The sequence below is a fragment of the Macaca thibetana genome, chromosome 9 (genome assembly GCF_024542745.1).
Source record: "Macaca thibetana thibetana isolate TM-01 chromosome 9, ASM2454274v1, whole genome shotgun sequence".
Lineage (NCBI taxonomy): Eukaryota > Metazoa > Chordata > Mammalia > Primates > Cercopithecidae > Macaca > Macaca thibetana.
In genome coordinates, this window is record NC_065586.1 from 83001585 (window position 1) to 83028828 (window position 27244).

At 37.5% G+C, this 27244-nt stretch overlaps 1 protein-coding gene across 14 annotated transcripts in view; it reads right to left on the reverse strand.

The window, feature by feature from the left end:
- Positions 1–2725: 2725 nt before the first annotated feature.
- SGMS1 (sphingomyelin synthase 1) overlaps positions 2726–27244 on the reverse strand; it is a 312479-nt gene continuing 287960 nt past the window's right edge. For all 14 annotated transcript variants that reach the window (XM_050805573.1, XM_050805571.1, XM_050805579.1 and 11 more), the window contains 4 exons: positions 23871–23988; positions 8376–8529; positions 5099–5265; positions 2726–4448 (listed from right to left, as the gene is read on the reverse strand). In XM_050805573.1, the coding sequence (XP_050661530.1) occupies positions 4269–4448; positions 5099–5265; positions 8376–8529; positions 23871–23988 (619 nt within the window). In that variant the 3' untranslated portion in view covers positions 2726–4268. The remainder of the gene's footprint in view (positions 4449–5098; positions 5266–8375; positions 8530–23870; positions 23989–27244) is intronic.

Sequence of the window (27244 nt, forward strand, 5' to 3'; positions counted from 1 at the left end):
TAAATACCCTTCTCCCCAAAAAAGTCTACACCTCCGCATTTCATCTTAAATCTGTAGAAAGGCAAAGATAAAGATAAATTTTTGAAAGAAGCCAGAGGAAAAAGCATATTACCTATAGAAGAAAAGAATAAAATTATGGCAGACTTCTTGTGAGAAACTAGGTAAGCCAGAAGAAAGTGGAGTGAAATATTTAAAGTGTTGAAAGAAAAAAAGCCAGCCAACCTGCCCTGTAAGAAATGGGAAGTTCTTCAGGCAAAATGAAAATTATGTCAGTTAGAAGATTGAACTACATAAGAAGAGCATCAGAGAATAAATAAGTGAAGGTGAACAAAATTTTTAATTGTTCTTAATTGATCTGTAGGGTAATTGCTGGTTCAAAGTAATAAATGTCATAGTGTATTGAATGATTATACCACATGGATGAGTGAAATGAATGACAGGAATGTTCTAAGGGCAGAAATGAGAAATTGGGAATGTGTTGTTATAAAATGTCTACACTACACTTGAAGGCAGGCTTGTATTTGGAAAAAAGTTTATACTGTAAACTCTAGGGCAACCATTTAAACATTCGTAAAGAGAATAACTGGCATGCTAAGAGATAAAATAGAATCATAAATTGTTCAAAACTAAAGGAAGACAGAAAAAGGAAGGGATGAAGAGAGGACAAATGCAACAAACAGAAAAGAGTTACAAACATGGTAGATATTCATTCAGTTATATCAACTATCACCTTAAATGTGAAAGGTCATTTCATTTCCTTCTGACTTGCACTGTAAACTAGGAAGTGGATAAGTATTTTAAGGTGCTGATAAGTAGAATACCAAGTCAACAGTTTTGACTTGTTCAAATTGTTTCTTGATCCCAGGGAGAAAAAAAAATAAAGGATGTCAATATCTAGTGATCCAAACAGCATATTGTTTCCTAATAAATTCAGAAATCTAGTTGACTTTTTGTATATTGGTGGTCAAATTAAGGTTGGCATGGATTTCCATTGTATGAGGTATTTATTATGAGATTTATCAAATTGATCAAAATTTGGCTTGTGCTTGGGATACAAATAAAACATATAGCAATTAAGAAATCAAATTTTCCTCTCACACCTTATGGTGTAAATTTCTTGCTCCTCAGTCCACAGTAAGAGTATGCTTTACCACCATAGGCATAGGTTTCTCTCACTGCAGACTCTTACTGAAGAGTTTATGAAAGCTCACAGTATTGGTCGGGGAGGGTGGATACTTGGGTTCCAATAGGATTTTTACCAGTTACCAGTTGCATGCCCTTGGGCAGGTTATTTAATATATCTGAGTCACTTTGGTCTATCTGTAAAATGGGAACGATAATTACACTTTGTGGTTGTGTGAGGGTTAACTAATACATATAAAATGTCTAACTTGTTAAGTGAGCCAAAAAAAAAAAAAAAAAAGACATTGAGAAAGCACATGTCCTTATACAGGCAATCCTTACCAAGTATACTACGATTCTCTAGAATATAATGAGCTTTCTCCTTGTCCTTCCTGGGATTTGCACACTAGAGACCCAGAAGATATGTCAATTCATGAATCAGTGTAGTCAGCCATGAAGAACAATCAGCAGTGGATTTTGTGATACATATGTGGCATGTAAACTCATAATAAATTTTTATATAATTATTTCTAGTTTTTTAGAAAAAAAGATCCTATTTTTAGTAAGTGCCAATATATCATTTCCACTTACTCAATTTACTTTCCCTTCCATATGGCAGCAGTCAATAGTCAAAGTTAGTGAAAGGCTGTAACAGTTAAATAAAGACCTATCCAAGGGTTTGGCTCTATTTGCCTAAAGAGGCCACCACATTTCCCCTGTCTGATACACAAGTTTAAAGCCCCACACAGGAAGTTTTACTAGTTTTAATTTCCCTTTTTTTTTTCCCCCAGAGATGGAGTTTCACTCTTCTGCTGGGGCTGGAGTACAGTGGCATGGTCATGGCTCACTGAAGCCTCTGCCTCCCCGGCTCAAGCGATCCTCCCACGTGTCTCCTAAGAGGCTGGGACCACAGGTGTGCATCACCATGCTGGGTGGGTTAATTTTTGTATTTTTTGTAGAAACAGGGTTTCATATTGATCAGGCTGGTCTTAATCTCCTGGGTTCAAGTGATCAGCCCACCTCGGCTTCCCAAAGTGCCGGAATTACAGGCGTGAGCCACCACACCTGGCCTCTGGTTTTATATTTCTAGCCTCCTTGACACATCCTTTATCAAAGAGACATCTCCACTGTTGACATTGTCCTTTAGTCACCACATCAGAAATAATAATAACCATTTTTTCTTTGTGAATAGTTCTTTTCCATTACCACTGGTTATCATAGTACTATTACTCTATTTCTCACTTTGGATTTACGTTTCCTTTCCATCTACACTGGAGAAGCTATATTACTGCCAGGTATAGGAAGAAAAAAAAACAACTTGGCTGAAAATTAGAGAATGCAAAATGTTAGTAAACATTGTTGTAAAGTTTGAATTTAAATTATATGTGGCTCTTTTTACATATTAAAAAACTGCATAGAATTTACTGAAGATTAGAATATATTTTAAGGAATCCCAAGAAAAACAAATCCAGATAATTATTAAAAGTCCCATGTCAAGCAAAAACACTCCATGAAGAAATTCTGAAACTGATTTTCTATCTTGCTTTAATGACTTCATTTATGACTTCTATGGAGAATGTGAACACAGTAGAAGTAACAGCCATTTATTTTAAGTATCAGTTTTTATTAAAAAGTGCATCTTGATTAATTTATGATCTAGGTAAGCTGTAAGATACCAGTATACTCTCTGGAATAATAACTTTACAAAGATTTAAAACAAACAAAATTTTAAAAGCCTTTTTATTTCCTTCACCATTATTGTTTTACAATACAAATATCACCTTGTGAATACACAAAAAAATCCTACGGAAGATAATTCTGCTGCACGTAAAATACAGAATGGATATATATACTTCTTCATTCTTAAAAAACTATTTTGTTCTCCACATTGGCAAGTATAGAATAGAATACTTCCCCAAACATACGTATGTTAGGAGTAAAACTTAAGAGTTACATGCAGTTTCTGCACAAATATCTTTTAAAGAAATAGATCTTTTTTTTGTTGTTCACCAACAAAATTGTCATGAGAGTATGGATAACTAATTCATAGCTTTCAAGTTTTAGGTAAGTGATCATTTTCAAAACTCTCTTTAAGAAAAGATATTCATGGCTGTTTTCATTGAGTAGTTAAAATCGAACTACCAAATAGACGATAAAATAATTTAAGTGGTACATGTCATTGCTACCTGATCACAATATGTGAACAGGCTCTGACTCTAATTAACAACCTCATTATTTAAGTCATTGCAATTTTAAAACCATAAGCAGTCTTCTGATTCAATTTAGCTATAAATGCAAAATTTAGTAGTGTATACATATATTTATATTTTCATGGAATACTTTATTTTAAATAAAAACATTTAAGATTGCCTACTGACCATACAATCAAGACAAGAAAGGCACTAGAAACATAGACAAATTTCTCTCCCAAGATGCATTTTTAAGTTTTAACTCTCTTCTCTCTGACATGTTAAAAATCTTTAAATTTGGTTTTCATAACATCATTTTGAAAAATAAAGTTAGGAAATACTTAGAAAATCACTTTATAACAGAATCTTTTTTTTTGCACTTTTTGAAACACTGTCTTTGCTGATTTTACAAAACCCAAAGTTACCAAACCTTTCTGTGTCTATCATTTTTATTTGAATATCGGTGCAACAGGTAGAAAGATTTCAGAATCAAACCCCATTCAGGTGCTTAGAAACCTTCATAGAGACATTTGCTAGAAAATGGCTTACAGCCCAATCTTTGGGGCAAGAGATATGAAAAGTATGTTTTCCCAAGAAAATAATACGCTTTATTTCCAGATGTGACTGGAAAGACCAGAACTTATGATATAAAAGCTTACATTTATGCTGTTGCATCATATACAAAGGAACATGGTGGTTGCGGGTTATGTAAATCCCAAACTTATGAACAGGAAATGTGTACAGTGCATGATAGGTTAAATTTTTCTTTATTGTTGTCCAACGCAGGTCCTTTGGAGAGAAAAAAAGATCACAGTGCTGACCAGGTAACTCAATAGGTTAAGTCAAGGTAACCATTGAAAGATAATAGGAATAGGGAGGTGTTTATTTTATGGCATCTTCTCTCATGGAGTTCTTAGCACTTCGGACAATTTGTCTTTTCCCCACATTGTACAGCTGTTATGTGTCATTCACCAGCCGGCTGTATTTAACTTGCCTACTGAGGTGGACTACTGGCCAGGGGAAAGGCCAATGGTAAGATCGAGGTACAATTCCTTGGACATTCTTTTCAAAGTACTGAAATGGCCTGTACCACCACACCCTGGCCAGGAGGTTCATCTGGGAAGCTTCCTTTAGCACCTAGGATAACAAAGAAACATAAACACATTTCTTACAATCTTTCACTTTAAGTTCAAATACTTGCCATGCTAAAATTCCCAAAGGATCCCATATCTACCCTACGTGTCCACCCACATATCCCAGCTTCTCTCTGTCACCACCATTCTACACTCCACACTCATCTACAAACTGAGCCACATCTCAGTAGAAAAACAACGCCAATTCTGGGAGGGCAAGGAGAACTTATGGCTCACTCATCTCTTGCCTATAAATAAATACCTCAGTTAGCTTTTTAGGTATTCCTCTTCTATGCTAAAAATATTAACACTTAATTAAATGTTAAGTATTAAGCTTGTGATGTGCCCAGGATAGGGAGAAGAGGGTAGGAAAGTGAATCAAGCAAGGAGGGACACAAGCTTAGAAAATATTTTTCATTTTTCATGGATAATGAAAGTGTGCTACTTATTCTAGAAGGAATTCCTTACACCATTAATGAACTTTTTATTCTTAATTCTGAAGAGAATCAGTGTCACAAAACACAATACAATCTTAGTTGATTACCTCTTAAGAAAGAGAAACTTAAGACATCCGTGGGTTCTTTGCACCCTGCCCAAGCCAGCAACACCAAGCCAGAAGCAATAGAAGCTAAAATCAAAAGCGGAGAAACTCACTTGCTGATTGGCCATAGTGTGATACCACCAGAAGAGTCTCGTGGTGATGTAATATGCCACCACCACGTCCACAGTGTAGTGGTCATGCGCTAAGAGAATACAGAAGATTCCAACTACGCTGAGAAGCCAGCAAATCCAGTGATACCACCAGAGTCGTCGAGGGGAATCTGAAAGGGGGAGAGATTTGCAACAGTCCCATTATTCAAATGACATTAAGGGCACTCAACTATGCCTCTACTAATGCTTCTGAATCCAATTACCTTGAGTCTTCCCTTCTGAAAACAGACCTAGTGAATCTAAGGGCTTTCATTTATCTGTAACCAAGGTTAGAACAGAAACAACTTTTTATGATGTGATTATACTAGTGATAGTAATTCATATTTGGTTATTGATTCATACAATCATAAATAGTGTTTAAAAGATGAGTCTAATCAGATAAGGACAGGTTAATGCACCATGCTTCATTTTTAAAAACTGTCCATTGACATTTAAATTTACCTCTAGTTAATTTGGGGTTGATGTTCTATATAAAAATCAATACCTTTTGGTCCATAGAGCCTAATACAAGGACTAAGCAGTCATAATTGATTTAACTGTACTGCTTTCCAAGTTTTGCAACCATACACTAATCTGAAAGTCTTTGAGATTTTCATTTCTCAAATACAAACAGAAAAGCATCCAGATGCCTGGGAATTCTACTTCAAGTGCCTTCTCAAAGGCTGAATTGTGTCAGATAAATACTTGTCTGTACCTCCATTTGGGAAATTACCTGAGAAAAACATCAAAATTTCTATTAGTGCAGGCCTTTCTACCTTGGATTCTCAATTGTGGGATTCAGAGGCTCTGCAATGTTAGGCAAAATGTTGTTTGAATATGATCTACACTCTCCACACCAGCATGAGCAGTTCAGGCTTTTATTGGATTCTCAAGGGGTCCAAGAACCAGTCATTCATTCAACCAATATTCACTGAGCCTCTTACATACCAGGGACAGGCAATGCTCTAGGTACCTGGATCAATGAATAAAAAAGGCAAGAAGCCTGCCTTTGTGGGAAGATCCCTTCCTAGTGGGGAAGGGAGATAAGAGACAATACTTATAATAAATAATTTACATAATAATTTATGTTAGATGTTAAAGGCTGTGGAAAAATAATAAAGTTGAGCTGGATAAGGGGGATCAGAAGTATAGGGAGTGAAGGGCAGTTTGCAAATATTAAATGGAGCAGTCAGGGTAGGAATATTCTAATTATATTAGTATTCGATACCTTGACAATACAAAAACAAGAAACAGCTACCATTCAATCTCTGTGTGACTCTGTAAGTATCCATATATGCCATCTAATTTTAATTTTCACAAACTTTTTCCCACCCCATGAAGCAGATGTGAATATTGCATTCTAAACATGAGGAAACTAAAACTTAGAGAGGTTAAAGTTTCTTCCCGGGGTCATAGAGCTAGTAAGTGATAGTACCAAGGCCTCTGCCTCTCAATATGACACGCTGCCTTATTGTCAAGATGGATAAGGCTTGACCCCATTAAAGAATTTCAGGTATCAGGCAGCAGGAGCCAGGAATCCCTCCCCCAGGGCTGCTGACATCTGGCCTATGTGATTCCCACTGTCCACATCCAGTTACATCCCAGTCCAAGGGCTGGATTATGCCCTGACAATTCTGAATAGATCTTGCTAGAATTCACTATATCTGCTCACATACTAAGTATAAGCATTGGAACATCTATTCTCCCTTTTCTACCTCAGTGCCCTGAAGTGCATCTCTCTCCTCTTCCTATATTTCCTTATCTTAGTTTTTCAAGAACAAAACTAGGTTTCGGCCTAGTCCGCTACCTGTTTTCTCTACCCCATAATCCATCCTGTTATCTGCTGATTCTATTAGTATCTTGAAGTGTCTGCCACTTCTCTCCATCCCTGATGCCATCAGGCTAGTTTTCTTTGTTACTGCAGCAATCTCCTAACTTTTCTCCCGGTCTCCGGTTTTGCCCCCCATCCAGTCCATCCTGCAAGCTGCTGCAAGAGTGATTTTTCCCTCTTCAAAGACAAATGACACTGCCCCACTGGTTACAACCCCTCAATGGGCACCCGATCTCCATCAGCTGAGAGTTCAGACCCTCTTCTCATGGCTTAAGCACCCTCTGTGATCTGGTTCCCACTTACCTGTCCGTTCTCATTATTACCCCTACTCTGAATTCCAACCACTTAAACTCCCACAGAGTACCACATGCTCCCAAGACACCTCCAGAAGGCAAAGCATCTCCCTCCTCTGTGATACCACAGCAGCCTGGTTCTACCCATTGCTCTTCATGGAAACCCTCTGCATAATGCTTATCAGACTGTTTCTAACAATGTGATATTGAGGATAATAAAATTTTCTGTAAGTAGAGAAATGAATAAAAATGTGTAGTTCATTTCTAGCACTGTACTATTAATAGCAATTAAAGTGAATGGACCAAAATCTCCTATCTCAAAAACATAATCTGAGGGTAAATAGTGGCAGAAGAATATAAATGGCATCATGCCATTTATGTATATACATTTTAAAAACCACAAAACAATAATACACAAGTACAAAAAAATGGATGGAAATGATATAGGAAAGGAATGAAAAGGCTTTAATCATATATTAACATTTCATTTCCTTTCTAAAAGGGTTACCTGAATTAAATATGACAAAATGCTCATATATATTAAATCTGAGCCATGTATGCGGTATCTATAATATTATTTTGTGATTTCACAATAAAATATTTTAAGTACATTTCTTAAGGACAATGTACCATTTAGTATCTGCCTCAGCCCTGAGCCCATAGCCTTGTTGAGGACAGGGATGAGTCTGACCCATCACTGTACCCTCAGGCATGTAGCATAGTGCCAAGTGCTGAAAAAATAGTTGCTGCATCAACACATAATCTACACCCAATCAGGCTTGATCCTGGATTTCTGTGTCCCTTTGAGATTTCCATCTGGCTCCTTACAGCAGCTGTATAACTGGCTCATGACACACCCTGCAGGCTGTGCTTAGAACTCCCTCCACCCCAGTACTACAGATGACACTCCGGGACACCTCCTCCTCAGGAAGACCAGTTCTGTCCTTCCACATATTTCCCTGGGTGCCAGTTGCATGGTGATGAGATGAAGCTGTGACCCTCCTAAAGGCTCCAGTCTTGCTTCAGCAGATTTTCCAGAAAACGAGCTTTACCAGAGGACCAGAGTTCATGAGAAATGGCAGGTGAGGAAATTACAATGGAAGTCTTTTAGACTTACACTCTTTGATAAATAAGTAGGTGAGTGTTAGCATGACCGTGTGGCCGCTGTACAGATAGTCCCCACACATGTTGTGAGAGCCAGTGATAGACAAGCCACCTCCAGCAATGAGCTTCATTATTCTCCGCAGTTGGGCTTCCCAGTCTCCAAAAAGCTGACAGAAAAGAAGAAAAAGAAGATTCATTACAAGCCCACATGAAAATATGCTAAGATGACTATTCATATCCAGAATTAAGCTTATATTAAGACACATACAATCCCCACCATGAAGTTTGCCCACTCAGCGTTTACCATTCCAAGAGTAGCCCTTGGAGGGAAAAAATGGTCCTACAGATGAATCATGTGGCTTCAGGACTTTTCAAAGTTAGCACTTTTTAAAGCACATGTCAGTAGATGTTTACCCAATTTTTCAAAAATTACAATGATAGGGAAACACTACTTCTATCTGACTGACTGAATAATTGCTTTAGTGTAACTATCATTTAGGGAAAAGAAAATTTAAATCTATAGTCTAGGAAAAATTTAAAGATGTATTATTACCATGGTTGGCCTAGAAGACAACTGTCCTGCTAACTTGGCTAAAGGTTGGGGTAGTCAAATATATGAATATTTTTGGTATGTGGATGTTCAGGGATCATGTTGAAACAAGGGATGTGCCTTTAATCTTCTCAAATTACTTGGGGAGCACTGGATAATTTTCCAGATTATAAATTAATTTACCTATCTATGATACAAGTCTGTGCTCAGCACCAGATCAATAAATAGCTTCAACAACTCCTTCAATGCAACCTTTATTTGCTCTGTCAAGTAAAATGTGTGACTGTCTATATTTTCTGCTTGTCAGTACTCTTTGAAATTCTGGTTGCCCAATTTAGTTACCATGATCCCTTTTCAATATTTAACTGATAAGAATCCAGCTTTGGGAAACACGTTTTATTATAATTTCCTTTAAAAAAATTATCAAGACTTCTGATTAACGATGGAAGGATGATATGTCAGTGAAGTGTGGGAAATTTTTAAAAAAAGGTAGATTGAGCACACCACACAGAGGATATAAATTTCCAAATCCAAAGTGATCACTCAATGCCCAACATAATGGAAGAAAACAGACCTACATATCAAGACTCAGCATCATAGGATTTCAGAATCTGGGGACTAAGAAGAGACTCCAAAGCCTCCAGAGATTAAAAACAAGCTTTATATGAAGGATCATTAGAATAAGACTTTTCAAAAGCCACACTGAAAGACAGAAAACTTTGAGAAAATGCCTTTAGATTCTGCGGGGAAATGATTTCCCACTTAGAATTCTGTACCCAGCCATATTACCACTAAGCATAAACTAAAGGATAAACTAAGGATAAATTAAAGCCTTTTTCATATATACATGATTTTAAAATATTTACCACTTATATACTCTTTTCCAGGAATCACAGAGGGTACAGTCTCGATAGTAAGGGAGTAAACATGGAGAAAAGAAGTAACAGGACTCACTAGGATGCCAATAAAGGAGAGATGAAGGACTGCGCAGTAGCTCACAAGTTTGGGCTGGAAAGCAAGCTCTGGAGAGATGTCACCACGGAGATGAACTCAACAGAATACCCAATGCCTCTGGCTATATTGAAAGGAGTTTCATAATTTGGGGGTAAGTGCAAAGAAAACTACTAAAGCTAAAAACCAAGGCAATTACTAACTCTACAGGAAACAAAATGTTGTGCAGAGAAGGAAAGGAATTCTAGGAAACTACATGTCTTGGCCATGAATAGCATTTACAGAACTGTAATAATGTAAGCACTGCATATTGAGTTAAACAAAGGACAAAGAACTGCACAGCAAAGACAGGATAGGAAGCCTGAACATGTGTGGTGGAGATGGGGTCAGAGAGTAGGGATCATGAAGGAGGAGTCACAGAAGGACACTAAAGCTTTGCCTTCTACAGTGGAAGGCAGTAACAGAGAATGCCTATATTCAAAAATTACAGAGTAGCAATATCTCACGTCATGTGGAGACACAAAAGTAAACACATTTTAAAAATCTAAAAAAAAGAGTGAACGACATAGAGTTAAATAACACAAAGTTCAGCTAGAAGAGTTGAAGCAGAATAGGAAAAGGCACTGGTGGGGTCAGGACAAGGAGACTATTGTTTTTTCACATCAAGTTGTGTAGAACTATTTTATTTTTTAAATTGCATGCCTGTATAAACATGATACTTTTTTTTAAAAGTTTCAAATTAAAAGTTTGGTCTAGTTCTGTTATAACAATGGATAAAATGTAGAAGAAAATTATGGCAAAAAAGCTTGGGTATTTCTTCATTTTACATTATTTCATAATGCCCTTCTAACTCTGTGTTTTAAAAATGATAAATCATATCCTCGAGACAGCATCACCCATAATTTGTCCTCTCATTTGAGCATGAAAATCTTTGTGGAGAAACCATGTGTTTGGGCAGAAGGGAGAAATTATCAAGTAAGCCTGGCACTGAGGAAAAAAGCAAAAATTTAATGCTGTATTTCTCACAGGTGCCCTTAAAGCCCCTACGCTTCCTTTTAAAAATATCTTCCTATGTTTATCAAACTTCTGCAAAGGGAAAACCTCTTTAAGTTTAGTGGGAAATAGAAAAAAAGAAAGAAAATGTTAAATTATGTTTTAAAAAAGCAAACAAAATACAAGACAAATTACAAAACAGTTGCAGCAGAAACAAGTTAATATCTGTATTGTTTACACAGCACAGAGAAGTCAAGTAAAGTAAGACCAACTTAGGAAACAAAATTTATCAAAGGACCAGGGATGTGACCAGATAGAGGCATAAACTCTGTCAAACAAATATAAATAAAAATGAACATAAGAGGAGCTCATTTTCACATGTTGAATTAGCAAAGCTTAAAAGGAAAAAGAGTGAGCTAACGGTGAGGTAAGCACAAGCAGAGCGAGACTTGTTTAAATGGAGGGGATGGGGGAAGCAGTGGCTGTCTCCGAAGTAGTGCAGGGGAAGAGCAGGCTGCGAAACAGATACCTGGGGGTAAAATCACAGCTCTTCGAACGATTTGCTGTGTGACCTCATACAGCTGAACCATTCTAAGCTTCGAATGAGGCTCAGATATAAAGAATATATTTATTATCATTGGCAAAATCTGAGAAAATAATCATCAATAGTTTACCAGCAATTTAAATAGTCATAACTTCTGACCCAGTTACATTGCTTCTAGGAGTCTACCCCAAAGAAGTAATACCAAATATGAAGAAAAGTTCTATGTGCAAAAATATCCCACCATCACACTAATTACAAAAGCAACAGGCTGGGAGTGATGGCTCATTTCTGTAATCTCAGCACCGTGGGAGAGTTGCTTGAAGCCAGGAGTTTGGGACCAGTCTGGGCAACATAGCGAGACCTCTACAAAAAATTAAAAAGTAAGCTGGGTGTGGTGGCATGTGCCTGTAGTCCCAGCTACTTGGGAGGCTAAGGCGGGAGGATCCTTTGAGCCTAGGAGTTCAAGGCTATAGTGAGCTATAATCATACCACTGCACTCCAGCCTGGGCAACAGAGTGAGACCCTGTCTCTAAAGAAAAAAAGCAACAAACTGGAAACAACCTAAATGGGAACTGTTAAATAACTGTTCAAAACCTGGTCTTTCCGGGGACAGTATTGGCAAGATGGGGTGCCTGCTGTAAATGCATTCTCAGGTCCCAAGGTAGACCAGTGAACCAGAATCTAAGGCAATTTAAATGCACATTAAGATTTGAGAAGCCCTGAACCAGGCTACAGCTGCTTACCAAATTATTTAAAAATAAGTTTACAGTGACTGTATAGTAAGTTTAGATTATAAGCATATTCCTCTATTAAGAGAAAAAACAGGAAACACAATGTTTGGTATAACTATAACTGTTTTACAAACACTATGCGCAGAAAAAGTCTAGAATGTAACATATTAAATGTTAACAGGGTTAGCATAGAAATTGGTAGGATTTCTTCCAGTCTGTCCTGGTGCGGCTTCCCTTCCTCTCCTTTGGCCAGAAAGAGAGGGATTCCCTTGGAGCTCTGTCTGTACCCAGAGTGCAATTCTGGGATGCGCACTGACTTTGAATCCAGGCAGGAAATGTGAATGGAAAAAAGAAAAGAACAAAACAAAACAGGAAACTCTGGACTGGGTCTTTCATACCTTGCATTTTGGTTTCCTTCCTCCATCTGCCCGCTATCATTTGCTTTTGATTCCTCAAATAGCTGATCCATATATTCTGCCCAGTGTTTTTTGGCTGCATTCAGTGTGAAAGAAAGATGGAGTGTGCTTACTCTATTATAACTGGAATTGCAACCTTGCCTATCAGTAGCTTTGGAATGTCTATTTTTGAAAGCAGAGATAATTTAAGGGAGACATAAAAACTTTCAGTGGATACTACAAAGCTGTGACAAGAAAGTCTCCTATCTCTACCACTTTGTGCATTATGGTTTCCCAGGGTCACAGAAAACCAATAACCAGTAAAAACAGGCAATATTCTTCAAATTCTAATGAACTATCAAGAAATTAGGTGAACTGGCCAAATCACTCACACAATACCAAAGCATAGAAAGAAAGAGCAGAAGGAAGAGGGAAAGGCTTCTGAATGAGACACACTGTCAAGTACATTTAGAACCAGCGAGCCTTTGGTTATGAAAGACACAGGTTTCCCCAGTGTTTTCTCACTGCTAACACGATGTACTGATGACAGTCTGTTTGCCATCGTTCAGTCTGCAGATGGCCTAGAGCACTGGCTTTTCTTAACTACATTTGCAGAGCAGGGGTACTGACTGCACTTCAGCCCTACTAGGAGGAAGGGAGTAACCTAGAACTAAAACCCATCAAATAATGCTGCACAAATCAATGGCTTTCATAGCTTTGACGGCTTTGGTATAGCTTTGTTGAAGAGCTGAAAGTGAGTACTGAGGACTAGAAATGCTATTTAAAATAAGCATTGACAATGGCTAATGCTGCAGCTGAGAGCAGCCCAGGAAAGTCAGCAAGGCAGACCCTATCTACTGTAGGCCTCCAGTGTTGGAGCCGAGACTGGAATCCAAGTCCCCTGACTATTTAAATGTGCTATTTACAAAACTATATGCTGCCTTGTGCAAGCCTGTCTCTCACAAGCTTGGATAAACCAGGAACTCAATACATATAAAGGAACTTTTCCTTCAGCAGCCTAGGTACCTTGCAGAAGTAATATCATACTATTCCAACTACCATGAACAGCCAGACATTTTCTCAAAAGTCCCTCCCCACCTCCCTCCCTCCCTACCTCCCTCCCTGCCTCCCTCCATCCCTCCTATTAAGACAAATTATATTGTTTTGTTCCCAAAGATCAGTCTTCCTCTAGAACAGAAAATTCATTATCATCCACCAAATGCAAAAAGGCTGCTGTTAAACACTCAGACCAAAGACCATATCCAATACAGGGATCAAGTAAGAGGATCAGGAGGAGGATTGGTGGAATCCTCATCAGTCTGCATCTTCAGCAGTCTGCAACTGAGAAACACACATTACACACTGTGGTCTCCCTCAACATCAACTTCCCAAGTGGCCCAAAACAGCAAAAACTATGCCACTTCCCAAATTTCCACTGGCATGTAACAGCCCTCCTAACCATGACACTTAGAACCAGTGAGTGAGCCTTTGGCTATGAAAAAAGAAGTTTCCGCAAGTATTTTTCAACTCTAACACCATGTGCTGATGAACAGAAAATTCATTTCATCCATGAAATGCCAAAAATGCTGCTCTTAAACCCTCGAAGACCAGATCTGATAAAGGAATCAAGCAGCGGAATTAACGTAAGTTATGAAATGTCCTTTAGCCTGACTTTGTAGTCCCCACTGGGAAGGTAATGTGTTTGAAAGTGTGATGAATGCTTTAGATTTCAAAGCAGCAATGAAGAGGCTCAAAGCTGCCTTTTACAATTTCTCCTGCCTTATTTTACTGTTGGTCAGTAAAAACAGGACTTGTAGGGTAGTTTTACAAAATAAAATAATATATTTTGTTTGTACAGAGATTCCAACATTTTAGCAGTGTTTTCCCATCAATTATCTCACTGTATCCTTATGAGCTTGTCTGCTGGTGAGTGCAGATGTTACTATGCCCATTTAAGAGAGTGGCTTACCAACCAGTACCAAGGTCACATAGAGTGACTCAGGTGGGTTCAGAGCCCAAATGTCTTACCTCTGAGCTAAACAATCTTGCCTTTAGGTCCCTGGAAAAAGCCTGCTATTGTTGCAAACACCTTTCCAAATGACAAGGACAATGCCCAAGGCTGGACAATTTCTCCAGGTTTACTTTTTGTTGTTCTTGTTGTTGTTCTAATGAAATTTAACCAATTTTATGTATGTCATTTATTAATACACAATTGAATAGCTAAAACAACATTTATTCACTATTCACTAACTATTTTTCGTAAGTACAGTTTTTATTTAAATCAAGCTCCCCTGTCTCTATAAAAGTTCTTTTTTTCTTTTTTTGAGACAGAGTCTTGCTCTCTTGCCTAGGCTGGAGTGCAATGGCACAATCTCGGCTCACTGCAACCTCCACCTCCTGGGTTCAAGCGCTTCTCCTGCCTCGCCTCCCAAGTAGCTGGGATTATAGGTGCATGCTGCCATGCCCAGCTAATTTTTTGTATTTTAGTAGAGATGGGGTTTCACTGTGTTGCCCAGGCTGGTCTCGAACTCCTGAGCTCAGGAAATCCACTCACCTTGGCCTCCCAAAGTGCTGGGATTATAGGCGTGAGCCACCTTGCCTGGCCTATAAAAGTTATTTCTATGGAATTCTTTCACAAACAAATTGCACATTTTCTGCCTTCTCTCTTCTTAAACAAAACATTCTCAATTGATTTTAACTTTCCATGCTTTATATTGTGCTATACTGGTCTCCAAGCTCATTTTTATAGGAACAACAATGAGCATGAATCCAACTTCAATGGGCTACCATGCAGGTGGCTCTAGACAAACCATTTTACCATCCTAGCCTCAGTTTTCTCAACTGTAAAATGGCAAGAACACTTTCTCATCCTCAGCCTCCACCCACCAAAGCAAGACAATGTTTATAAAAGTGATTGCTAAAATATAAAGTGTTATACAAATTTCAGGCAGCATTACTTAATAATCCAAGTTAGGTCCATCTTTTGGGGGGTTCTTAAGGGAGAACTCAATGCCAAACAGCCAGCAAGTGAAATATATAGATGATTTTCCTTAAATATAGATCCCTGCAGGACACTCACTGGTGGCCATCTCTTGATCACTCAAGAGACTTTTATGTGTTCTCTATACATATGGTAATCACTCCACTCCTGGAAAGATGTGGTTTTTACCCACAAATATTATGCTCACCACAAATGATCTAAAGGACAAGAGATTTCACTCCTCTTAGAATTCATACATACAACTTTTAAAATAGACTTTTCCCTTTACTCAGCTATGAAATGCTGTCTGCATTTCTCCATTCTCAAACATACTCATCAATTCCTATACTAAGCAGACTTGTGTTTGGGGTAGCGGGTGCCTCTAAGCAATTATCAGCAATAAAACACTAATCTCCCACCAGCCCCTCCTTCCCCCAGCAAAAAAAAACCTTTTAATCTTGTTGTAGTCTCTAACCAGAAGACTTATCAAAGGCTTCATAAAATCTTAAATATAAGTCAGGTATGGATTTCTATTACCCATATTCTTGTCACATTAAAGAAATCTAGAATTTCAGTCAGGCAAGATTTCCCTTTAACAAAATCACATCTCCTTTTGTTAGGAGTGTTGGAGGAGCCTTCAGTCTACCGGGTTAGGAAGTGAGATTTGCCAAAAAAAAAAAAAAAAAAGATTGCCCTTGGCTTTTTAGTTTGAGAAATTATAAATGTGAAAAAGTAGCAAGTGAACACCTGTACACCTGTAAACACTTCATTTTGGCTCATTAATTATCAACATGGTATCACATTTTCTTCTTCTTTCTCTCACTTTTTTTCCTGGGTCCTTTGAGAAGAAGTTCAATAAATTAAAACACCTCACATCTAAATACAATAACAAGGACATTCGCTTCTAAAATCACACTCATGAACTTTAACAATTATATAATACTGCCATACTTAAAAAACAGTCCATATTCAAACTACTCGATAGTGTCAACAACGTCCTTTAGAGCTTTTTTTCCCCCAGTCTAGGTTCCAATCAGAGAATATACACTGAGTTTACTTGTCATGCCCTGATTTCTTCTTAGTCTACTACAATTTATCAGTCTTTTTTTCCTCATGACACTGAAGAGCCCAATCCAGTTTCTTTATAGAATATTGCTTGATTTGGTTTTATCTGAATGTTGCCTTCTGTTTAAATCCAGCTTAAACATTGTTGCCAGGAATATTCCCGAGATGATGCTGTATCCCTCTCAGTGCATCACATTCAGAAGCACCTGATGTCATTTGTCCTTCTACGGGTTTGATCACTTGACTATGGGAGTGTCTACTGTATTTCTCCACTAAATACATACCTTTGCCCCTTTATAATTAATAAGCAATCTGTTATTTTTTAAAATTATGTAAATATTATGATCGCCAACCTTTTACACAAGGGCCTTAGCATCCATTGATGATTCTAAATTATAATTCTTGAATTATTACTGTAGTGGTTGCAAAATAGTAATTTTTTATTTCTAAAATTTCTCTTATTAGTTTTATGATTAGTAACTATATTAGTTATTTAGAGTCACACATGGTCAGCTCTGAGGCTTTTTAGAATTCCCCAGTAAATGCTTTCTGACCCTGGTTACCTCTTCATACCAGATGGCTTCGGCCATTTGGATCATCTTTCTCACCTTCCCAATGCCTCCCAAACATGTCCCGCTCCGCCCTTCCTCATCTCTAATTCAGAAATCCATGCAGAAGCATCATCCGTCTCCCTCACTTGAGTACCAAGAACAGAGACCTGGCTAGTCTTCTTGCCTTTGCCATTTAGTACCTATGAGATATTAGGCTGGTCACATAACTCTGAATCAACTGCAATTTTCTCCCACTCAATGTTATAAGAATTAAATAAAAACACAACATTTAAATTCATATCTGGCACAAAACAGGTGCATATAATTTGATACTACGTAAGTCTACTTCCCTCTGTTCCTCCCAAACACCCTACTATCTCTATCAATGGAGAGAGATGTTTCTAAAGACAGATGTGATCAAATAATATCCCTGCTAAAACTTTTCCTGGCTTCCTATTACCGATAGATAGAGCCGCAACTCCTTAGTTGGGTGTCAAGGCCCTTTAAAATCTGCCCACAAGATTGACTGCCTGTCTGGAGTCATCTCTGGCCACTTGCCTCATAAGATCCCATTTCCAGATACATCTAACTTCACCTTATTCCCCGATTCTCTTCCATACATGTTTCCTCCAGCTGGAAAACCTTTCCTCCCTTCATTTCCATTTGGCAAACTCCTATTCCTCCTTTGAGATTGGGCTCAGAGGCACATCCACAGGGCAGCTCATGCTCCCAGCAGAGGTGCCTCCAGTGTCTGTGCACCCATGGCAACTGGCTCCGCAAGCCTACTGCAGGGAGTCAGAGGGGGATCTGGGGGTTACACTGTCTTTTTCACAGCTTCTGGATGCCCAGAGGGAGAAGGTGCTTGTCTTATACATTGTGTGTCCTCAAAATTTACCCGTATGCCCACATAGGGCAGGTTCTCTAGAAACGTTTGCTCAGGAAATAAGCAACCTTCTTGACTATCAAATGATATCACATCAACAATCTGCCTGTCTCACATTCTGCGAAAGTGGTGTCTTCTTTTTAGTTAGAAAGCCTTTCGAAAGGCTAGAATTTATAAAATAATGTAAAAATTCAGACATCAAATGTTAAATATAAGGAGACATGAATAATAAATGCATAGACAGCACCATCAGAATTATGTAAAAAATGCATAGATAAGGAACTAATACACTGAATTGTTAATAGTAGATAGGGTCATGAGTAGTTTTTTAAACCTTCTTCTTTTTGTAGTCTTTCAATATATCTACAAAGAATGTATAGTTTATTTAAAATGAAAACTTCTCTTTTTAAGTGACAGAAAGTATTTAGTACATTGCTATCTTTAATTACTGAAAAAGGAAAAGAATAGTAGCAATGAGAGAAAAGGAAAAGCAAAGACAGATTTAGGATGTGAAAGGTTACTGGAAAGTATATGCAAGAAGTAGCAAAAAAAAGAATTGAGAACAAACGAAAAGGAAATTTTTAATAACAATCAGAAACTGGAAGACAAGCAGAAAGTTATGCAAAATCAAGCATTGACAATTTAAGTTGCACACCATCACAGGATGGCAGAAAGCTATTTTGGTAATGGAACACAAGCCATATCCTGAAATACTGATAAGGTTAGTAGGAGCTAATCACAATATCAAACTTTGTCAGTGTGGAGGGCACCTGGAATACTCTGCTACCCAGGAAAGTGAGAAAGAACTGAAGAAGGCCGTAACATCCTAAAGAGCAATGAGTCTGCTGCCTTTTAAGACTGAACTTGTGCCGGCATAGGGACCTGTTAGGCTGATGGTTGTGACATTACAGCTCAGCAGCAAGTCAAAGGAGGTGGTTTCATCTTTCGAATCTGTGCACTGCAGAAAAGCTGACAGTGGCAGAGAAGAATATGAAGGCTGTTCTGCTGTTGCATTTGTATTATATTGTTCCACTGAGCGATCAACCTCAGATGCCTCCCAGACATAACCCTGCCCAAAAGTGGGCTGTGTTCAGTTACGTCTGAGGCAAAAATTAAAACAAAACAAAACAAAGCAAAACATGTTTTTCAAGTTCAAGAGAATCATTTCACTGAAAACTCCATATTGGATTAATGCACTAGCCAGCTGAGTGTCCCTGTCTTAATGTAATATCTCTCTTCTCAAAGCTTTTCAACTCTAAGGTCACCATGGAGACCACAAAACACACCCAAACATGCATCTCATTTTACTGTTTAGTCACTATTAGATTAACTCATCTGATTATTAAAATGAGAATCGAAAACAGTGTAAGTTATTTCTTCTCTTCTATTAGCATTAGGCTGCCTGTTTATCTGTTTTTTTTGTTTGTTTGTTTGTTTGTTTTTTTAATTTTAAGGAGTTTGTTAAAACAGGAAAAACCTTACCGACAGGAAGCTTACACACCAAAGAATTCTCAAATATTCTGCCCCTTTTCTAAAAGAAACAGTATCATAAACAGTTGTAACAAGATGAGAAGAGGTTGTTTTCATGATGGAACACACCTTTGGAGCTATGATGAGCGTAACATGGGCTAATCAAGGTATCAAAAACTTGCCAGCCTCCAGTGTAAGCCACACACATGTATACCATATCATGGGATATACCAGAAATTTGCAATCTAGAAACTGAACACATCCACTTCCCTTTTCACTTCCTTTTCCCAGGGGCTTATTATTATTGCAGAAACATTTATGAGAAGCCCACTTTTCCTCACAAACTGATCATCTCAAAGGATGATTATTTCTCTGAGTGATTACATTTTGTGAAGCTATACTGCCATCGAGTGAAAGAACAGTAAGACCAATTTTTAGAATCACTACTGTATACTTGTTGGAACATTTTTCTTAGAAGCTGCATATTTTGAGTATTGGCATTAAGGGAAGCATTAAGTACACTAATTACGGGTTTTAATGGCATAGTGAAAGCTTAAGTTCATACGACTGTATTAAACAGGAAGTCATATTCTAAAGCTCAACTCTCCCCCCTTACAGTTTAGTGATGACTGAGTAACTGTCAGAGTATCCACCAAGTGACAGGCCTTAATTGGTGTCTCAAATCATGGAATATCCAATTCTGGAAGCATTGTGCTTTCTGTGTCTTGTCTCTGGGCCTTCTCATCCATATCCACAGCTTTAACCACCATCCAGAATATGATGATTCACAAATACTTATTTTCCAGCCCTGATATTTCCCTCAGCTTTAGACTATATTGCTAAATATCCTGGACACCACCACTTAGACATCTCACAGATACTTTAAATTCTGTGTTTAATCCAAGTCATTATCTCTCATTTCCTCTATACCATGTCATTATACCAGTGGTAAAATCCAGTCCTGAAATCTTTCCCTATTCTCATTCCCTGTATGAAATCTACTATCAAGTTGTATTGATTTGGTCTCTTAAATATTGTTCAAGTCTGTTTCTTCCTTTCCATCCATCCTTAGGGCCAGTAGCTTAGCTTGAGGCCCTTATTACAGCATTTTACACATTTATTACGTAAGTTACAAATTTAAACTAACAGATTCTAAGGTGTTTTCCAAAAAGGTAGGAACTATATTTACCTTACTCATGCCTCATACTCTAGCACCCAAAGCACAGTAGGTCCTTAATGCATGTTTGTTAAATCAGTTCTCACTGGATGAATAAGAGTCTAGGGATTGAAGCATGATGACAATACCAAGTCCTCTTCTTACTTCTGTATAGCACGTTACACTGACACAGCCCCTAGAAACTGTCTCCTTTCATACCTATAACTCCTTAAAACAGATTTCAAAAAGCATCATTAGCTCTGCTTTGCCATTTAGGGAGGGAACTGAGGCTCTGAAAAGTTAAATGACTTGCCCAATGCTAGTAAGTGGTTGTGTAAGACTGTCTTAACCTTGACTTCAGTGTTCCTTTTACTATTAAGTAAATTTGTATTTTTACAGGGGCAATAAGTTCCCTCTCTGTACAATGGTTCAGAGACAGATTGAAGATTCAGTGGTGATGATGTTCAGACATCAAACAGAACTTTGGCCTGAGTAACTTTTAATAAGGTTCCTCTCACTTCTGATTCCCTTACCCCTAGGTATGATTCTAAAGTAGGCAAAGCTGTCCTCTGAGGCTTCTCTCCAGTGTCACCCTTTTCTCTCTTCAGATACTCGTTCTCAGTGGAGGATTCTAGCCCCTGCCTGACCACTTAATTTCTTAAGCTTGATCTGCCATCCAAGAGGCAGCACCAAGCCTTGGAAGCCTTTCCCAATTCTTGTGCCTAGCTTCAGAAATCTTTCTGTTCCACCTGGCAAGTGTTCTGTTAACAAGCTAAAATTGAATCTAATTAAGTCTGCAGAGCCAACTTTCTATTCAGAGGAAACATAGAGTGACACAAGTCACTTGACACCACAAACAAACAAACGGATAAATCCAGAAAGTGGGATATCCTATAGGACAATTAATCTAATGTCTACAGGCTACTGGCAGAGGGGAAAGGAAGAAAGGACTGCTCTAGAATTATAGACTTAAAAGACAGAACAAGTAAATGTAATATAAAGATTTTGGACCCTAATTTATACAAACCAACTGTAAAAAAAGGAAAAGCATTTTAAGACAATCAAGATATTCCATCAACTTGTAATTGCTGATATCACAGAATTACTATTAATTTTGTTGAACACCAATAGCATTATGATTTTGTACTAAAATGTCCACAGTTTTTAGATGCATACTAAAGTATGTGGAGGTGAAATGACATTATCTGGGAGTTGCTTTAAATACTTCAAAAAGAAAAAAGAGATGAAACAAATGTCGCAAATCTTGATAATTATTGAATCTGAGTGTTGGGTTTTTGGGAGTTCCTTATACCAGTTGGGATACATGTGAAAATTTTCAGAATAAAAAAGTGTTTTCTAAATCCTTTCTTCCAAGAGTCTCATTCTACAAAATAAGCAATTAGATTTAATGAGTTTTAACTAGTACTTTTTTCCAAGGTGTGCTAATATTTCACCTCCTACTGTTTAAGATTCTAGTTTCCAGAAGATCCTCATAGAATGATGGCCCTAGTTGGGATTTCTGGCAACACAATAAATGAGCAATACGTTTGTGCACAGTTCCCGCTGCTACTTCTGTGTTTACAAAGAAAACTCACAAGCTATTCTTAGGCAAAGAATCTTGGTTAGATATGTTGATGACTCAAGCTGACTCTGCAAGAACCCATGGCTCACCAAGTATGGGCTTGCCAGCAACTGGTGGAGCTACAGTAGTCCTCAAGAAGAAGTAAGTTTAGAACCAGAGTAGGGAGAAAGGCTACATGGTACGGCCCCTCAATACTGGATCCATCTTCAACATGTGCTTGGCCAGAACCTACATCCACCTACCCCTTGGTAGCAAAATTTCCCAATGCACAGACATTTTAACGAGTTGAATTAAACTTAGGTGAATATCCTAAACTGTCAGTTTACTGCTGAGAACATGCTGCTTATCAAGCCAGGCTCCCAGCAAGAGTCCACATCCTTGGATTTTCAATGACAAGATATTCCCTATAACCCAGGAGTTACAGGTGAGTGCTTGAGAGCTTTCGCAGACAATAAAACCAATGTGAAGCTGGCTTCTTTGGAAGGGCAAAAGAAAGCGCAAGAAGGAGAGTGCAGGGAGGCAGGATAGCTGATAGAGAAGAGTGGAATGTTGAGGACATTCCTTTTGTATGACAGCTCTTCTGGAGCTAAGGAAGTAGTATATAGCAAAAAAAAAAAAGAAAAAAAGAAAAAAATTAAGTAAGAAATGAGTTATCTCTGTAGGCATATACCTAAGTTTAGGAAAGAAAGGAGTCACAGGAGACACACAAATTAAAGAGACCCAAAATTCCATATGATCAAATTAAAAATCCAGAGTGATTTTTCAGCTCTCTTTCCAAAGGTTCTATCAAAGAGAACATCTCTTCTGGGAGGAACAGAAGTACAAAGCAATGAGACTGAAAGTGTTTGGCTGTTTCACCCACACAGGTGTAATGCAAAGAAATGATCTCAAATACATCAGAGTATACTATATTTTCTCCCACCAAAAATCAAGAAGAGAAATTAGCCTCTTTTAAAAAAATGCATTAAAAAGCTTTAATGTACATAAATATTTTAACAATAAAATCTTCTGCTAGTTATTTCATAGAGTTCCAACGATCACCCTAGTTAAAAATTCTTCCAAGGTAAAAGTTAGGAGGTGAAGAGGGTCACGTGACTCTGATGGAAAGGTAGAGATAATAAGAGGAATAAAGTTTATTTTTAAAAAGACTTCTTTGTTACTAGAGAAAATCGATAAGGCAAATATATTACCCTAGAGAAAAGTGATCTTATTTGGCTTGGTTGAGAACTGCAAGGAGATAGGAATACTTTCTCTTCCTGGCTCTGCTGTAGGGATTAATAGAAGGAAAATGGAAAAAATATCACTTGAAATTGAGCTCTCCCTCTGAGAGACAGGAAGCATATAAAAGCTTCTGGATGCGTGTCAAAGAAATGAGTGATATTTTAACAATTTGGCAGGAAACCAAGGAACTACACAAAGCTTAACTGCTTCCAACACACAAACTAGACCACATATTTCCCCAGTTGGGAGGCACTGGCAGGACTTAGAGATTCTGGGAAGGGTGGGGCTGCCTGGCCATATCATTTAGTAACATTCTCAGATGGAGGAGGGACTCCACTGTACTCTGAAGAAATGTTTTCCTGCAACCTCACTCAAAGAACCCCAGGGCAAGACGAGAAACAAACAGAAAGGGAAATTACAGCAAGGAATAGTTTACCTTCGGAGAACAGTTGAAATGCATACCAGGTACTGGGAGTGTAGTTACATACATTGTAATACACCGATACAGGTACAGCGTGCCAACTATGCAGAAAAATCTTCTGCTAATAATAGACCTAGAAAAAGGGAAAAACAGGGCAGATTCTCAGTCAAGAAATTCTGTAGGTTCATTTACTTTAATTTTTCAATGACTCAATAAAAACAAACCCCAGAAACTACTTGAGAGCTTAAAACCAGAATGTTCTAACTATGGCTAATACCAGATTAAGACAAAGATTTTGAGAACAACGTTGTGGTGCTTTTTAAAAAATATATTAACTGGCCAAAAGCGTTTAAACTGGCTTATATTGCTATTAATTAGGCTTCATGAGGCCTTCAACCTGAGTTGACGTTCAACTGTTGGACATACAAGTGGAGCCCACTGTGACTGGTCAGAACCCACTTAGTATCTGTGGTTAAACATTTAGACAGTATCTTTTCTGTCATCAAAGGAAGATCTTCAGAAAATCAGAATGATATTAGAATGAGAATTTAAAATTTTATGCCATTTAATGGGTCAAAGATATTAAACAATTTTAGTTGTACATCCCAGAAACTGATTCTCTGAGGCAATATGATACCAAGAAAGAACCTATGGAAAAACAGTGTTCAACCTCATCCCATTCCCTGACTACCACTGCAGCTTGGGATGCACGATTTACTTCTCTGAATCTCAACTTCCTAAGAAATAAAATAGGGATAACAACATTAGAAATAATGTCTGAAAAATTCCTACCATATAGTAGGTACAAATAGTAGGTATCAAATGTATAGATTAAGTGGATGAATACAAATATAAGCAAGAATTAGAAATAGTTTTATTAGTTATTAGGTTCTAACAAAATTATTTGATATATACATGTAGGTATGTATCTATTTATATACATATACATGTATATTGAGTTAGATAACTTCTCCTAATATAAAATTCCACATAAGTTTGTACAACTTAACCTCATTAAAGTTTGGTGTATTCTTGAACAAGAACATTCTTTCCCTCTCTACTTCTCTCTTGTAGTACCACAGGTCAGAGTCTTGTGGGTAACCCTTGGGTCTCCTCTTCCTTAACCTTGAGGAGTTCAGATTTTCCTGAACAAGGAAAATTTAGAAACAGTGGGCAGGTGTTCCTCTTAGGATCTTGGCCATTCAATCATTATAATTATATAGTGTAGCTCTAGTTTTATGCAGGATGGGCATGCCTACTGAGGTGTGGCAGCCAGAGGAAAATTTGTTTCATGTGTATTTTGTTTTAACAAGAGAAACAAAGATATGTCACTCATGTGATTAAAAATTAATTTTTAAAAACCATAGAATTATATTAGCATTTTATCCACATCTGCACAGCCTATGTATGTTACTTAGGTTTTATGAGTAGAATTTGGGTGTTGGTCTCTTTACCTAGATTTGAGAAACTGGGTCAGAATTATTTATGATAGAAGCCATCTTTGCTTATTTTCTCTCAGTCAAGCTGCATATGCCTCCTCCAAAGACATGAATTTATTCAACATAAAGCTGTCTTGACAATCTATATGCCTCTAATTTCAAGTAAAATAAAAAGCACAATTAAATAATATAAAGACGGACAATACTAGAGAAGAATACCAGCCTATAAATGTCTTTGCCAAGAACACCAAAAAAGAAATACCAAAGTAAATTTTACATTGTAAGACATAATGGTCATCTTTCTTTAAAAGAAAACGCCCTCCTTAGCCATCCTGCTCAAGTGAACAGAAATGATTCTCAATTTCACTTGAACTGTACAAGAAATACTTAAGTCAGCACACTTTCAAGTCTAGATCTGCTGAACTCTTCAGAGGAAGAAAAACAAAATTATTGCTTTTGCTAAAGATTACTATCTTAAAATCACTTTGCCTGATTATTTTCTGGCACACAAAAGGTACACATACACACACACACCACCCCAATAACTATTTCCATATTTCAAACTTGAGTTACATGTGAGTACCAATGGAAGTGATTTCAGAATTATCTAAAAATCCAAGAATGAGGTATAAAAAGATGAGAAAAGACAAATACATAAAATTGCTTTAATTAAAATATTGAAGGTTCAGTCACATTTACTATTTGACTTAAAGTGAAAGAGTCAAATGACTTTGAAAACTGAAATTTGACATTTCCATGTGAAATTGTCAATGTTAACAACAAGGTGACAAGTTAGAAGTGGTTGTTTTTAAGAATTTTCTGCTCTTTGGCATTTAATCTTTTTGAAATTAAGCTTAGAATGTTTTTGGTGTATAATGTTAAACAAGGGTTTTCTACAACAAACTTTAATAGAGTATAAAAGTGTTTCAAGAAATTGTATGCACTTCTGGGCGTTCACTTCCTTAATCAAGGAATTTCATACACTTAGAATTCTTATTTACTTCAAGGTTTAAAAGTTCAAGATATGCTTTACAAAAACTCACAAAAGAAATGTTAATGAAATATTCCTAGAAATTAAGCAGATGCCAACAAGAAGATGCGTGGTGCAATTTTCAAAATCATAACGGTGCTCCCCTCACATGGGATACACCTCTCCTTCCACATTCAAAAGACGCCAGTTTCCCATCAGCATATACTTGGCAAGGACTATCATCTCAGAGACTTGTGTTTGGTCACGTTTATCTATTTTTCTCCCAGGTGTTAGAGCACTAGGCTCATTATTACTTTTTCTGAGAAAAAAGGAAAATGTATCTATTCAATTTGATTATAAGGAAATATGAATAAAAGTGTTAAATTTTATAGATCATTATTAAGACTTACTAAAATAGCATGTTATGTCAAGTACATGCTAGTATTTTATTAAGCTTTTTTATATTCCTAATTTTTAAAAAATTGCTCAGAACTTGACTAAATACCACCAGCACTAGTGTTTTTGACATTTGGTACAAGGATCTAAAATTCTGAAGAAAGCTCAGGCATGGTGGCTTATGCCTGTAATCCCAGCACTTTGGGAGGCTGAGGCAGGTGGATCACTTGAGCCCAGGAGTTCAAGATCAGCCTGGACAACATGGCACAACCATGCATCTATTAAAAAAAAAAAAAGAAAAATTAGCTGGACATGGTGGCGTGTGCCTGTAGTTCTAGCTACTCCGGAGGCTGCAGTGGGAGGATCACTGGAGCCTGGGAGTTAGAGGCTACAGTGAGTTATGACTGTGCCACTGCACTCCAGTCTGGGTGACAGAGTAAGACCTGTCTGTAAATAAATAAATAAATGAAAAGTGGTTAAAAAAATTACTATAGTGCAAAGTAAAATTAAAATACTGGAAAAAGTTTGTTTTCCCATGAGTTGTCTCTTTCAACTAATCCACAGTAGGAAGACATATACAACTC